This window comes from Mchenga conophoros, linkage group LG7 (genome assembly GCF_057382185.1).
Source record: "Mchenga conophoros isolate Kocher_MC1m ecotype Shallow Benthic linkage group LG7, M_conophoros_male_GT1.1, whole genome shotgun sequence".
Lineage (NCBI taxonomy): Eukaryota > Metazoa > Chordata > Actinopteri > Cichliformes > Cichlidae > Mchenga > Mchenga conophoros.
The window spans coordinates 27,247,326-27,263,699 of NC_140532.1; the positions used below are offsets into that span (position 1 = coordinate 27,247,326).

General features: G+C 40.3%; 1 protein-coding gene across 1 annotated transcript in view; it reads left to right on the forward strand.

Moving 5' to 3' along the window:
* The window catches only part of zc3h18 (zinc finger CCCH-type containing 18), a 59,519-nt gene that overhangs the window by 5,245 nt on the left and 37,900 nt on the right, over window positions 1-16,374 (forward strand). The window contains exons 3-6 of the mRNA XM_085283196.1: window positions 1,759-1,843; window positions 13,466-13,614; window positions 13,814-13,909; window positions 15,857-15,999. Coding sequence (XP_085139322.1) covers window positions 1,759-1,843; window positions 13,466-13,614; window positions 13,814-13,909; window positions 15,857-15,999 — 473 coding nt within the window. The remainder of the gene's footprint in view (window positions 1-1,758; window positions 1,844-13,465; window positions 13,615-13,813; window positions 13,910-15,856; window positions 16,000-16,374) is intronic.

Here is a 16,374-nt window from a genome sequence, read left to right on the forward strand (position 1 = left end):
CCAAGCACCAAGTATATTGTTTTCTCAGCGTCCATCTTTGTTGTAGCATTCGTGTCGCATGTTAATTACGTCACAGGATGCTTGGCACTGTTGCTATGATGACGAGCATGCACAAAAGATAGTACTGAAATATAATGGAAAACCAGTTGAGTCGTTATGAGTTGATCTGAGTAGGTACTGATGGAAAATTGGCTTTGATGTTTCAAAAAAACAAGTTCTAACATTGTTTGGAGTGAGCCCTAGTACTGTCTCCAAATTGAAGGCAGCGTTTCATATAATGGGGATTGTCAGACATGTTGCCCAATGAGCATCCGAAGGACACATCATGAAGACATCAGGTGATTGCGCTCCTCGGCCTGTACGCCTGACCTGACAAGAAAAGAAAAAAAAAATCAGTGTGTTGAAATGCAACTTGTCAGTGTACCTGATTCAGAACGTATTCTACAAACCCCAACGTTACAGCTAACAGGTGGATTTTCCTGTTTCATTTTAGCTAGCCAACAACGAGGAGGCACTTACTGCCTAAAAGACAGAGCGTAAAAGTGGACAGAATGTACTTGTGGGGGTTTTTTTAAACATAAAACTGATTGCTGCAGCAAAGAGAAGTGCAAAAGCGGCTACCATTAGATGGCTTTTTAGTCTTGGTGTCCTCTTTTTCCTGTCAACAGACTGGGCTAACAAGTCTGTTAGTACCAACCAGCCAAGTGATGTCATGTTCTGCCTCTAGTGGAGAGGCAGAATGGGCACTAAAAGTCTTTATCTTATAACTGCCTGGATCAGCAGAATGTCACACACTAGTGATTGTTAGGGCTGGGTATTTTCACTGATTTTTTTAACTGATTCAATTCTGATTCACAAGGCCCCGGTTCGATTCAATTCCGTTTTTGACTCAGTCAGAAATATTATAATTAGGATAATTTATCTTGGATATGTACTTTTGAAAGAACCCTCTAAACCTTGTAAATAAAATATATTTATTTCCAAATTAGGAAAACGGATCCTAAAGCAGTTACAGTCTTGGACTTATTATTTAATCCGTAAAGCCTCGGGGGTTTTTCTGAGGTTCCTGCTGGAAAATGACATGCCCAAAGTGAACGGACTATTTCTCTGCAATTACAAACTTGGTGTAAACCATCTAGGTATAAAAACAGTGCTGACACTCGTGAGGCTTCATCAGAGGTGTAAGCATCACAGCAGATGCCTTTGTGTCAAAGTAACTGAGGCTAAAACCCAGAAAAATATAAAGGAGTTTTTACTGGCCTGATCTTTTATAGCACATAACCCTCTTGAAAATATGCTGCAAAATTCAGAGTTCGCAGTGACGAAACCTGCATTTTTGGATTCTGTGATGAGATGTTGGCTTTCAGCACCCGTGCCATCGAGTGAACAAGCCGTGTGTTTACATCTTTGTGTAGAATCTGTCTATCTGCTCTTTAATTTTTTCTATTTTATCTCTTTGGTGGTTGTTGAAATAGTTTTGTGAGCTTTTAGCTGAGATTCTGATATTTCTGGAAAAATACATTAATTTAAAAAAATGATTGCAGGATTTGATCGATATCGGATTATTCAAATTAAAATTGATTTGAATTAGGAAATCTTTTTTTTTTTAACCCATCCCCAATGATTGTTCCTCATTAGACATTTAAAATAATTTCTACTTTGCACTTGAAATACAAATAGCACACACTTCACAACAATAGTCTGGATACAGTGATGTGTTGTGAAGTGTCATGATTTGGCTTGTGTATGTGTATGCAGGATGATGATCTGGAGGAGGGGGAGGTCAAAGATCCTTCAGACAGGAAGATCCGACCACGTCCCATCTGCAGGTTTTTCATTAAAGGTAGGTGGTGAACAGCAGATGAAGTGTCGTAGTAAAGTATTTACCTTCATCCTTTTTACTTTTTCACATGGGGCATATACAGTGTTATACAGTGGTCCCCTGCTATAACGCAGTTCACCTTTTGCTGGTTTGCGGATTTTTTTTGGGTGCAATTTTGCATGCTTTTTAAAAATATTTTTACAGCACATTGTGTTCTGCGTCCTGATTGGCTGTAGACCATTGTCAATCAATCTTGTTTACATAAATCTTCGATCGCTAGCAGTGTGACTCTGAAGTGCTGTACTGTGTATGTTAGTAAGTTTTCTCCCCAACAAACACAACAATGTCGACAAAACATTTTGCATCGTCAAAGGCAACCGCAGGCGTCTTTGGTTTCATTCTATAATACTGGACTTATTTTTCTACGAAGGTTTGAACTTTGAGAGTGTTTAAACAAGAGAGAAAAGCGAGAAAATGTTCATGCCTGTCTGAGAAAACTGTATAAAGGGATATAGGGCAGGGATAGCTCAGTAGGTAAAGTGGTCACCCCATGATCGGAAGGTCGGCGGTTCGAATCCACCTAACGGCTACCCTGAGGTACCCCTGAGCAAGGTACCGTCCCTACACACTGCTCCCCGGGCGCCTGCTTAGTGGGCTGCCCACTGCTTCACTGAGTGAATGGGTCAAATGCAGAGAAAAACAAGTAATTTGCCCATGGGGATCAATAAAGTATCCATTATTATTATTATTATTATTATTATTAAAGTGTGTAGTGAGGGGTTTGATAGCCTTAAAACATCTATAATAATTGTAAAAAATAAAGTTGGCTACTTCACAGATTTCACCTATCGCGGCTTATTTTTAGAATGTAAGTCCCACGATAAACGAGGGACCACTGTATTTGATAGCTTTTTTTCCTCTAATAAATAATGTTTTAATAATTAAATTTTTTCTATTTACTTGGATTGTATTTATTTGGAATAATTTTCTAATATCAAAATTTGTTTGATCGGAAACATTTCTGTGTGAAGAATATGCAAAGAAAAAAAAAATCTAAGAAATTTCAAAAGGGCAAATATTTTTTCAAGGCACTGTATATAGCCACTGTGACTCAAAGCACGTTGAGGCTAACGCTAGGCTAAATTGGCTTCTTTCAAAATGTTAGAGAGCCCACCCACCACTTTAATCAGACTCTATGACTGAGTACTTTAGTAGCAGTGGAAAGGAAAAACTCTGTTTTAACAAGAAGAAACCACTGAAAAACCAGGCTCAGGGAGGTGCAGCCATCTGCCGCGATAGGTTGGGGGTGACGGGAGGAAGATGAGACTAAAGACATGCTGTGGAAAAAAGTGAAAATACAGAGTCTAAACACGTTATGTGAAAAGGGGTGAGAAAAGGAGAAAAGCTCAATGCATCATGGGAAGCCCCCAGCAGCAGCAGCATAACTAAAGGTGGATTCAGGGTCATCTGATCCAGCCCTACCTGTATGATTTGTGCAATACTCAGAGACATGGCCAAGGTAAGAAAGGCTGAAAGACGACCACCACTGAACAAGACACACAAGCTGAAACGTCAAGACTGGGCCAAGAAATATCTCAAGACTGGTTTTTCTAAGGTTTTATGGACTGATGAAATGAGAGTGAGTCTTGATGGGCCAGATGGATGGGCCCGTGGCTGGATTGGTAAAGGGCAGAGAGCTCCAGTCCGACTCAGACGCCAGCAAGGTGGAGGTGGAGTACTGGTTTGGGCTGGTATCATCAAAGATGAGCTTGTGGGGCCTTTTCGGGTTGAGGATGGAGTCAAGCTCAACTCCCAGTCCTACTGCCAGTTTCTGGAAGACACCTTCTTCAAGCAGTGGTACAGGAAGAAGTCTGCATCCTTCAAGAAAAACATGATTTTCATGCAGGACAATGCTCCATCACACGCGTCCAAGTACTCCACAGCGTGGCTGGCAAGAAAGGGTATAAAAGAAGAAAAACTAATGACATGGCCTCCTTGTTCACCTGATCTGAACCCCATTGAGAACCTGTGGTCCATCATCAAATGTGAGATTTACAAGGAGGGAAAACAGTACACCTCTCTGAACAGTGTCTGGGAGGCTGTGGTTGCTGCTGCACGCAATGTTGATGGTGAACAGATCAAAACACTGACAGAATCCATGGATGGCAGGCTTTTGAGTGTCCTTGCAAAGAAAGGTGGCTATATTGGTCGCTGATTTGTTTTTGTTTTGTTTTTGAATGTCAGAAATGTATATTTGTGAATGTGGAGATGTTATATTGGTTTCACTGGTAAAAATAAATAATTGAAATGGGTATATATTTGTTTTTTGTTAAGTTGCCTAATAATTATGCACAGTAATAGTCACCTGCACACACAGATATCCCCCTAAAATAGCTAAAACTAAAAACAAACTAAAAACTACTTCCAAAAACATTCAGCTTTGATATTAATGAGTTTTTTGGGTTCATTGAGAACATGGTTGTTGTTCAATAATAAAATTATTCCTCAAAAATACAACTTGCCTAATAATTCTGCACTCCCTGTAAGTATTTCTTTGTCACTCACCTTTTTCATTTGTGATGTGTTTATACACTGATCATTATCATAATCTCTGACTCTCTTCCATAGTGTTTTTTTTTTTTTTTTTTAAATCTTCCTCCCATCAACCCCAGCCAGTTGCATTGTAGTTCTGTCTGATGTTTCTTCCTATTAAAAGGGAGTTTTTTTCTTTCCCACTGTTGCCAACTGCTCGCTCATAAGGGGCCATTTGTTGCGGTTTTCTCTATATTATTGTAAAGTCCTTTACCTTACGATATAATGAACCTTGAGTCAACTGTTTTTGTGATTTGACACTTTATAAATAGAATTGAACAGTAGCCCATACATACCCGTACCATAAGGCTGCGTCCACCGTGATAAGGTAATGTGGTATGGGCTCTTTCTCTTCTTCCTCATACTTTTCTTTCCCCATTAGAGATGTTCCTGGAGACTAATTTCTTAGTTGACTAAATGAGGAAAAATATTTGGACTAACTAGACTAAATAGTCTCTTGTTGTATACCTTGTTGGCATGTATTTTAAAAAAGTATTTTAATTAGAACCTAGCTTATCAGTGTGCTTTAATTGAACACAACTTACATAATGTCTGAACAGTTTTCTTCATCCATGTAATGATCAGTTATATCAAATGATAAAGCATTTATCATTGGTCCAAATCCAGGCCTCAAAGGCCAGTGTCCTCCAGGTTTTAGACATCACCCTGGATCAACACACCTCACTCAAATGATTATTACCATTACAATGATTCAGTCATTACCAGGCCTATGGAAAACGTCAAGACATGTTGAGGAGGTAATTTAGCCATTTAAATCAGCTTCGTTGGATCAAGGACACATCTAAAACCTGCAGGACACTGGCCCTCGAGGCCTGGAGTTGGACACCCCTGGTATAGATTATTCAACATTTGTCCTGATTTTTGGTGTACCGTATTTTTTGGACCATATGTGCACTGGATTATATATAAGATAAGATAAGACTTTATTGATCCCACAACGGGGAAATTTTTGCGTCACCTCACCTCATATGGTGCACTGTCGATGAACGCGTCTGTTTTCATACATAAGGCGCACAGGATTATAAGGTGCATTAAGCGAAACAAAACAGTCAGATAATTCAAAATTTACTCAACTGATTCTTCTTGCTTCCTCCACTTCCTTACCATTCATTCATTAATGTTGAATTCTCTCGCAGCTGCTCTATTCTCATGTTGTTTCAGTATATTAATTACTAACTTCACATTGTGGATGGATTATCTCAGTTGTTCTCCTGACTGAAGTTTGGTACGTTTACAGCATCCTGCCATGCGATTGAATTTGTCCCTAACAATAAGGAAACCTGATGTTAACTTTTATGGAGTGGAAAAAAGTTAGTCTATGTGTTTATGTTATGCTAACATAGATGTGTGGCTATCCATCACATAGCAAATCATTATGTACTAGCTAGTCCATCTCCAGTAACCCTACAAACATCACTGCTGTTTAGTTTTCTGTCTTCGTTTATGTTGGAAGTGACAGCAGAGCCGTGCGTTTTAATTTTTTCAGAAATCTCTCAGTCAGAACATGCTATATCATGTTTAGGTGGAAACTAGTGCACTGACTTCCTGCTAACTTCTAACTCTGTTAAATTTAATAAATTCTGTTTTCATGGATGCCCGGATGTTAAACTTAATTGTTACACATAGTAAAGCAGCAACCCGATCATTTTATTAAAGATGAAAGAATTTAGACAGTTTTTAAGTCTCAGTGATGCCGCAGTGTTCGTTTGACTTTGGGACAGAGTTTTGGATCCAGATTACTCCGCGAGACTCCTGATCAATCAAGTGGTGCGGCTTCGTAGCTTACCAAAGTCGTAATAAAACATTTTCTTGACAGATTTTTGAGCGCCGTGTACCATATAAAATCTGTTTGAGGTCAGTAAGCACAACCAGAATTCATACATAAGGCGCACTGTCGATTTTTGAGAAAAGGAGAAAGGATTTTAAGTGCGCCTTATAGTGCGGAAAATACGGTACACGGATTCACTCAGTGACTGTTCCTATTTAATGACCTGTGAAAAACCTTCATATGCAGGTATTTGGGGTGCAACGATACACAAAATTCACGGTTCGGTTCGGTTCGATACTTTTTCAATACAAAAAAAAATGTTCATGCCTTTTTAATTTGTCATTTATTAAAATTATAAATATATATTTTAACTCAAAAGTACAGTTTTTAAATTCAATGTTGCTGAAACAACAAAGTAATAAAAATTAAATATCTGATCGAGAAATCACTCATCTTTGGAAAAGAGAGTTTATTACAGAGAAATGTCTCTTTCCAAAATAAAAGCAATACTATACGCTTCGTCTGGGCTATATTCTCAGCAGCATATTAAACATATCAGGTCCCCATAAGGAGAATCATGTGCTAACGACTGTCTAAATGACTCGGGTAAAGTTTGTAGCATGCATGCTTGTTGTTTTTGTCTGCTTCCACTTGTCTTTGCACTAGGGTGATGTCAGAGTAAATGTGCAGCCATATTCGTTGTGTTCCCACTAGTGCTTTCAGGTTAATCTCGTTGAAATTACGTTAACGCCACAACACGGCAAATCTCCGTTAACGAGTTACCGCGGATCGCCCCGTGCGTGGGGCTGGACAGCCAACACGTTAGCGAGCAAACTGCGCTAACGCACTAGTTCCCATCAATGTAATTGAGCATTTTATCCATGACGCGCTTACCATCAGGGTCATACGTCACATGAAAACCAAAATAGTTCCAAACGCCACATCTGAATGAGGGTGGGGGAGGTTCAATTTGCCATGTTGCAACGAGCTTAACTTCTGTCTCGCTAGCTTGCCCTGCGCTCAGTGAATCTGCACTCGACTGCTCCGCCTAGGCTGCACTGTCGAGCGCATATCCACTGAGTGCTCAACACAGACAGCATCGTCAGAAGGAAAGTTGATAAAATAAATAAAAAATTTTGTATTGTTCGATACACATGCGTACCGAACCGAAAGCACTGTATCGAACGGTTCAATATCGATACGACTAACGTTGCACCCCTAGTAGCTATGGTCAAGATGTACATTTTGTAATTCTTTCTCTGAGCAATGCCATATCCTATTTCTAAAAAATAATACTATACTACTACTATACTATACTATACTTTTTTTTTTTTTTTTTTTTTTTTTAACTTAAGTAAAAGTGAAAAAGTTCAGTTAAATCTACTCAAAGTAAGAAAGTAAAATGGTTATTTGGAGGACATTTACACTAACTATTTTTCTGCTAAGCTATCTCTACTTTGTGCTATATTGATGTAACAATGAAATATTATTAGCTTCTCAAAAACTGCTATTTGCTATTGCCGACATTGTAAAGGGTGACTCTGCCGCAACTCATCATAATTTCTTTTGTGAGTTGAAAGAAATTTTCTTAGTGCTTACTGCTGCTCTGATGTTCATTGTTCTTTGTGGATTTATACAACTGAATTCATCATGTGAAAATATTTCATGAGCTTTCTTAAGATCACGTGTTTTTCCAGCACTAAACTAAAAAAAAACCCATCTCTTTACCAGGGTGAGAAGTTATTTCACACACTTTCTCTCCATAAATACAGCAACTGTACCTTTTAGCTAGCAGACTTGCTGAAGCTGCGTGACCACAAACGCCATTGCAACCCACTTTGACCCCTGATTATAGCTCTATAAATTATGTATAAACTATATCTTTTTGAATCTTTCATGTCATCGTGTGTGATATATCCTGGATTTTTTCCCCCAAGCTTTATTTTCATTTTTAAATTGGAAAACAAATAACAACAAACAAACAAATGGCCTGTATTTGTATAGCGCTTTTCTAGTCCCTAAGGACCCCAAAGCACTTTACACAACCTGTCATCCACCCATTCACACACACATTCACACACTGGTGATGGCAAGCTACAATGTAGCCACAGCCACCCTGGGGCGCACTGACAGAGGCGAGGCTGCCGGACACTGGCGCCACCGGGCCCTCTGACCACCACCAGTAGGCAACGGGTGAAGTGTCTTGCCCAAGGACACAACGACCAAGACTGGCCAAGCCGGGGCTCGAACCAGCAACCTTCCGATTACAAGGCGAACTCCCAACTCTTGAGCCACGATCGCCCCCCAAAGCAAAAAAAACAAACTGAAAACTCACAACTTGTATCTATGCCTTTCAAGGATAACCTCAGACATCCGAAAACCAAACACAGAAAATACAAGCAGCATAATAATAATAATAATAATAATAATAACAGCATAACAACATTGATAATTGATAATTACAGAATTTTTTTTAAAAGCAAACAAAAAAAAACAAAAAACAAAGAACTCAAAAAAAAAAGGAAAAAAAAGTGAGCAAGACAGAAAACACATCATGTGAACCCCTCCCACCATCCCCCCACCCCTTTACCCCTGTATGGCTCTCAACCTCATCACATTCGTGTATCCAGACAGCCCATATTTACACCTATCTATAGAAACTCTCATGCACAGGAATCAACATCCCCCACGATAAAACTGCAGCATTCAGGAAATCGAGTCAGGAGGGCCTAACCGGGGATCAACTCAAGGCAGGATATATCCTGGATTTATCAGAATTTTCTTTTAATGTTTTGCTCTTCCCTTCATTCAGACTCAGATTGGTTACTCACATTTTTATTACCGGTAATCATCATAAATCAAACCCATCAAAGTCCTCATCCTCTGTGTCTGAATTGAACAGCTGCGCTAAATCTCCATCAAACATTCCAGGTTCACTTTCTTCACCGTCAGAGTCACTTTCCGTGCCGTGCGGCTCCTCGGAAATGATGCCGGCTTTTGCGAAAGCTCGAACAACAGTGCCAGCAGAGATGTTAGCCCAAGCATCTACAATCCATTCGCAAATTGTGGCGTAACTCGCCCGGCGCTGCCTTCCACTCTTAGTGAACCTGTGGTCTCCATCGGTCATCCATCGCTCCCACGCCATTCGCAGCCTTACTTTGAACGGCCGGTTCACACCGATGTCCAGCGGTTGGAGTTCCTTTGTCAGGCCTCCCGGAATGACAGCAAGCTCACAGTTAATTTGCTTCACTTGTTTTTTCACATCGGCTGTGAGATGGGCACGCATAGAGTCACAGATCAACAGCGATAGTGATGCGTGGAAAAAAACCACTTGGTCTCCTTACATACACCTCCCTCAGCCACTCTTTCATCATTTCCTCATCCATCCAGCCCTTTTCATTTGCCTTAATGATGATTCCTGCTGGAAACTTCTCTTTAGGCAAAGTCTTTCGCTTAAAAATCACCATAGGCGGCAGTTTCTGTCCATTAGCATGGCAGCCAAGCACAACAGTAAAAGAAGACTTTTCATACCCCGTTGTGCATATCGCTACCCTGCTGGTCCCCTTCTTCTCCACAGTGTGACTCACTGGGATGTCGAAAATGAGCGGGACCTCGTCTATGTTAGTGATGTGGCTGGGCTGGATGTGTTTGTCGGCGATGCGTTTGCTGCAGTAGGAGCGGAAGATGGCCAGCTTTTCCTTATAATCCGCTGGAAGTTGCTGCGCTACCGTAGTCCTGGTCCGGATGGAAAAATGGCACCGTTTCATAAAACGAAAGCACCAAGACGGACCTCCTTGGAAATGTTCAATTTTCATTTCTTCTGCTAGCAAAACTGCTTTTAGTCGAATGGTAACCGTTGAAACGCTTCTCCCGCTCGTTCTTTGCTCGATGATCCACTGCTCGAGTCTTTTCTCCAACTCGGGCCACCTTGCCTTATGTCCGCGGAAACTCACCTGCATCTTCTTGACCTGTCGGAGCTTGTTTTCCAGCTTCCTCCACTTGCGAACCATCGATTCATTAATCTTAAATTCTTTCGCGGCTGCTCGATTTCCATGTTCCTCTGCGTAGCTGATGGCCTTCAGTTTAAACTGTGCTTCATAAGCGTGTCTCTTTGCCATTTTCAGGGTTGTTAAAACAACGATGTTCCACATAATGCACATACCTGTCCTTTTATACAGGTATGTGCGATTGTACCGGTATATACAATCAACGCCCACCCTTCAGCGTTCTCATGGTGTTCTCTACTACGTCCTCCTTACAACACACACAGGGCGCACTGCACTATAGAGATTGACAGACCACGTGACTTTCGCGCATTGCATGCCGGGAACTCGTGGCAAAACAATCCAAGTACCTGCATCAAATGCAAGCATTTGCAGCACCGCAAAACGTTCATTCTTCGGTTCCAATAAATTCTTGCTTTTTCTTTGCCCCCCAAAAAGGTATGTACAAAATGAAGGAGAACAATGCCGGTCCGAACAAAGACAGACTTGATGAAAAGTCAAAGAAAAGATACGAGGAAAAAAATCAAACCAGTGAAAGGGTTAGACCCTTACGAGCAAACAGAGTGACAAAATACGTTAGCGTGCTGCCCAACTTTCACCACGCTCATGTTTATAATTATACGGTTCTTGGAGTGAGTGCATACACTCATGAAGTTTAGTAACTTCAGGTCACTGCAACAAGCCCAGGTACAGTTTACCGACGGATGGGTACAGGACCTTGAAATGCACCGTGTAGAAAGTAAAGACCATCGTACGTATCATAAGTTTACCAGTCTGACAAATCGTCGTCATAAATACACATTCGTTAACCGTTTATTAATAGGACCTTTGAGCTCAATGGTAATTAATTAGTAGTGGAAATAATTTCTGGTACGTATCACAGAAATGTAGCAGTGACAATAATACTGTATGCTGTAATCGCACTGGGCAATTAGTGATACAAAACAACTGTTTTATCCTGTGAATAAAAGTATGTTTTTGTCAATGTACCATGGTAATAACAGAAGCGAAACACAATATTGTGTCAGGACAATTCACTATTTATGCACAATAAATAAAGGAGCATAGCGCGACAATTTCTGTTCAGCGCCAGACTTGCTTGTAACCTGTATCACCAATTATGTTAAGAAAAATGACGCATTAACTACAACAGCAGACTGACCTTTGTGGGAATGCTTGGAGCAGACTAACCTGAGCTGGAGTGTTCTGGGACGTTATATTTTGTCTTTGAATGGCTGCAATCCAGTCGCCTCTTTGTTACTTCGGAAACATGGCTCGAACAATTTCTCTTCAACGACGTAATCCGATAACAACCGATCTCTTTACCCGTCGGCTTCCCGTAGCTGTCATGCGACCGGCTATTGCAGTTAATAATACAACAGCTTCTTGGCATTTTTTGTTTCTTTTTATCGCTGTGTGACTGATTTCAATTGAAAGCCTGCGTGCGCTAGTACCTCTTGCCACGAGTTCCCAGAATTCTTTGCGGTTTTACCCCCGAGTGACGTCACATTTTCAATCTCTATAGGGCGCGCCGCACTTTTTGAAGAAAATCCAAGACTTTTATGTGCGCCTTATAGTCGCGAAAATACAGTACTTGAAGTACACATACCAGAAAATTCTAGTTAAGAACCGTAACAAAGTATTCCTACATCTGATCATAGTAAATCATTGTTTTAAACTTCAAGAAAACACCCTAAACTCTGTTTTTCCTCTGGCATAGTCTACACAGATGAGTTTTTAAAGTGACATCTTTAGTGACAGTGACAGTCTCCAAAAGAATGATGGCTGTTGCCATGTGACAGTACCAGCTGTGAGAAATTGTCAACTCCCACAAACTTTTTAAGCCTTTTTAATGTATTAACCCTTTAGAGCCGATTGGAGCGGGAACGCTCTGTTATGCGTAACTATTTTTAAATCCCGGTAGCACTGCAACCACGTAAGCTAGCGCAAAAATTTTTTTTGCATATGAAACCGGAGGAGTTGTACTTACATATTGTGCCATCAGCTTGTCCTAGGTCACGGTTTCCTTCCACATAAAGCTTTGCAAAAACTGCATAAAAAGCGCTTGCAGGAACAAAAACATAATATTCCAGAAACACGCTTTGCCGGTCCGATCAGCTGTTCAAAACACTTCCTACGTTGGAATAGACGTCAGCGCGAACTTTTGCATTTCCGCCATTACCTGGCCGAAACCGGAAGTGACGTCATTTTCGCGGAAATGTAGTCTTTTTTGCGATCAGGGCCTCAGGGCCTATACTGCTCTTTTTAAAAGTTATCTTTGACTTTATGACTTTCTGTGTCGTTTCTGGGATGCTTAGGACTCATATTGCACTGCTGGAAATAGTTTATTTTGATGCATATGCTGCTTTTTTGCAAATTTGCAGTATAATATTTATTTTCGTTTTTCCTGCAGTGTATAAAAATTGGTGTATTTCAAAAATAAAACTATGAAGACACTCAAAATAAATTTCCTGTGGTGGGAAACTATTTTGTGCAACTTTTTTGTATTTACAGTTTTGAGGGATAAACCTCTTAAATTTCTCTAACTACAAATATATGTTAAAAAATCAAAAACGATTTTCAATTTTTTTGTAGTTTATTGCACTTTTTTGCAATTTATGTAATTACTATGCACTTAATGAATACATATTATTAAAATCTGGGCTATAATGGTTGTATTGATGTATAGCAACTTGAAATGCTCCCAAAAATGGCTCCACAGCATGTAAAAATATAATATAAGCTCTGGCGGACTTGGTTCTATGGTAGGTCTTAAAGGGTTAAGAATATCTGTCTGATTATTTCAGTTTATCTACAGTAGAGGGAGCTATTGAACTTTAAACTTTATTCAGCTTTAAGTTTTCCCCTCTGCTTTTAGACACTTAATAAGAAACTTTGAAAACAAGAAACTTTTAAGTGAAACTGTTGATCCATTATATCTTTTACTGCAAATTTTTAAAGTTTCACATAGATTGAGTATCACCTTAATTTGCTGCAAGATGATAATAAAGATTTGTAATTTATCTTTTGAACTGAACAGTAGCCCTTCCCACAACATACTTCCTAACATAAATAACAGAATACTGGTCAGATTAAGAAAATGGAATACTATCGGAAGTACTTCTTCAAGAATCTTTCTCTCATATTGGTGCCTGAATTCAAGAGTATCAATGTTGACATATAATACTTAAAAAAATTTCTGTAAACCCCAAGCAAAGTTACAGTAATAAATAATAAATATTGTTGTGCCTTCTTCAGGAAATTGTACCTGGGGAATGAATTGTCGCTTTATCCACCCTGGAGTCAATGACAAAGGAAACTATTCCCTCATCAGTAAGCCAGATCTCTTCTCACCTAATGGGGCACCTCCTGGAGGACCACACCCACTCATACCCAATAATCCTTGGGTATGTGTGCCTCTGTTACAGTGACTGTACTTAGTACTGCTAAGACCCATCTATCATGCTTTTTTTGTTTTTTTTGTATTGTAGGACGTGAATCAATGTTGTGAATTCTGCGCTAGCTTGAATTCTGCTGAGAATCTCATCAGGCTTCTTCTGTATCTCTCTGCAAGTAAGATAAATGAATTATTCTTCGCTGTTTCAGGCTGCTCCTGCTGTGGAGGAACTGCCTCCACCACCACCTCCAGTGGAACCTCCTGTGGAGAGTGCCTGGGAGAGAGGACTGCGCCATGCTAAAGAGGTAAACAGTTCCACTGCTTGTCACTGAAAACTAAATTGAGCTTCCGCCAAATGGAAAGCCAATCACACTGCGGTGTGTGTGCGTGTGTGTGTGTGTTAACTACCTGCCATTATAGTCTGTTTAACGGCATTCCAAGCAAATGCTTACAAATAGAATTTATTGTATTTTCCTGTAGGCAGCTTGGAAAGCCTTACCCTTTAGCCTGGTAAACATTTATAAAGCCTAATTTGTTAACCAAATGTGTTTTGATGTCTTGCATTTTGCCAACAAGGTGTTTGTTAAAAGTTGAAGCTTAAGCAAAAAAAAATAAAATGATAATCTGCTCAGGTGCCAGTTTTGAGTTACAAGCGTGAAAGTGAAGACACTCACACTGAACTTAAATGTGTGAATAAAATTCTTGCATAGTGAGAGTCTTTACTGCTAATGATTTCACATTTTCATGTAGAGTGAAATTAACAAGATGGGTGCAATTAATAATGAATAATAATCAAGTTTATGACAACATCACTGTAAATGAAATGTAAGGTTTTTTACCACGTATCCTGCTGAGCATGAGAGAGTGAAGTTAAAAGGGAAAATCACTTGCGGGGTCAAGTATTGGAAATTAGTTTGCATAGATGTTAACATCATTTTGGACAAAAATAGGTGCACTATATAAACAGTCCTGTTGAAACAAGCTCTTTTTGTTTCTGGAAGAACATCAACAGATTTTTGACAGTAGTCAAAGGAGCTTGCAAAGAAAAGCGTCTGGACTTCTTTAAGTTGCTTGAAGATGTTTCACCTCTCATCCGAGAAGCTTCTTCAGTTCTAAGGTCAAATGGTGGAGAGTCCCAGATTGAAACCTAGTGGGTTTCTCCCCACAGAGGGACAAAAGGACCCCCTGATGATCCTGTAATCGCCCAGGATGTGAGTGGGCGTTAAGGCGTCTGGGGAGGGAACTCAAAACTGGATTATAGATGGCAGACAGTTGGTGTCGTAAACCACCGCCTCTGTTCAAAGATGGTCGCTCACGCTTCTTTCACTCCTCTTTCAAACCATCTGTCCTCTCTATCCAAAATGTGAACATTGGCAGTCTTGTCCTGTGGAGGTGGCTCTTCTATGTTGTGCCATGCGGTTGTGAAGTGGCTGTTTGGTCTCTCCAATGTAGAGGTCTGGGCAATCCTCCACAGGACAAGACTCAGCTGTCCATCTGCATCTTAAGGATAAAGGACACTCTTTCGAGGATGCCAATGTTCACATTTTGGACAGATGGTTTGAAAGAGGAGTGAAAAAAGCCATCTATGTCCACTGTGAGCGACCATCTTTGAACAGAGGCGGTGGTTTACGACACCAACTGTCTGCCATCTATAATCCAGTTTTGAGTTCCCTCCCCAGACGCCTTAATGCCCACTCACATCCTGGGCCATCTGACCTCAGGAATTCACATGATAAGGTGGGGCCAGGTTTCTCAATGAGCTCACCCGAAACCCTGGCTGATTGTGACCCACACCCAGTTTCACACCTTGGCTCAGGCGATTAGAGGATCATCAGGGGGTCCTTTTGTCCCTCTGTGGGGGGAAACTCCCACTAGGTTTAAATCTGGGACGCTCCACCATTTGACCTTAGAACTGAAGAAGCTTCTCGGATGAGAGGTGAAATGTCTTCAAGCAACTTAAAGAAGTCCAGATACTTTTCTTTGCAAGCTCCTTTGACTACAATGACCTGGATGACTGAGAACCTTCACAGACACTTTTGACAGTAATTATTTTACTTACAAGGGGGTACCTAACTTCTGAACTGACCAGTTTCAGCAAGCCATTCATAGTATTAGACATACTGAACTTGGAACGTAGTCTCACCGATATTCCTGTCATGATAAAACTTTGTGTGTTAATGTGGGCTAATTGATGACATCAGTCACAGATTGTCAGTATTTCAGATTGTTCTGTATGTGTTTGGATCTCACAGGTGCTGAAGAAGGCCACCATTCGTAAGGAGCAGGAGCCTGACTTTGAGGAGAAACGGTTTAATGTGACGATTGGAGAGGATGAGAGAGAGTTTGACAAAGAAAATGATTTCTTCAGAGAACGCAGCTACCGTGTTATCAGAGAGTATGACTTACTTCACTTCATGTAGTTTCTGTCAACACCTAAAAGTAGCCCACATGACAGTAACATTCACACAAAGCATACGTCTCAAATAGAACCCCCCTGAAGTTTAGCTGGAATGTTAGGCTTGTTGATGTCGATAGAAAAACAGGTGATAAACAGAAAGTCAAGTGTTGCTCTGATTACACCTGAGCCCACCTCCATAGGCCACAAGTCCCATCCCAACAGGGATTTTAGATATTGGTGTATTTGATTATACTCATTTTTTTTTTTCAGAAAGTTCCTAAAGTTATCCTGAAACCCTGACTACTGGCTGTTTTTTCTTATCTTGTGCTCATAATATACTCTATATTGCCAAAGGTATTTATTCAACCATCC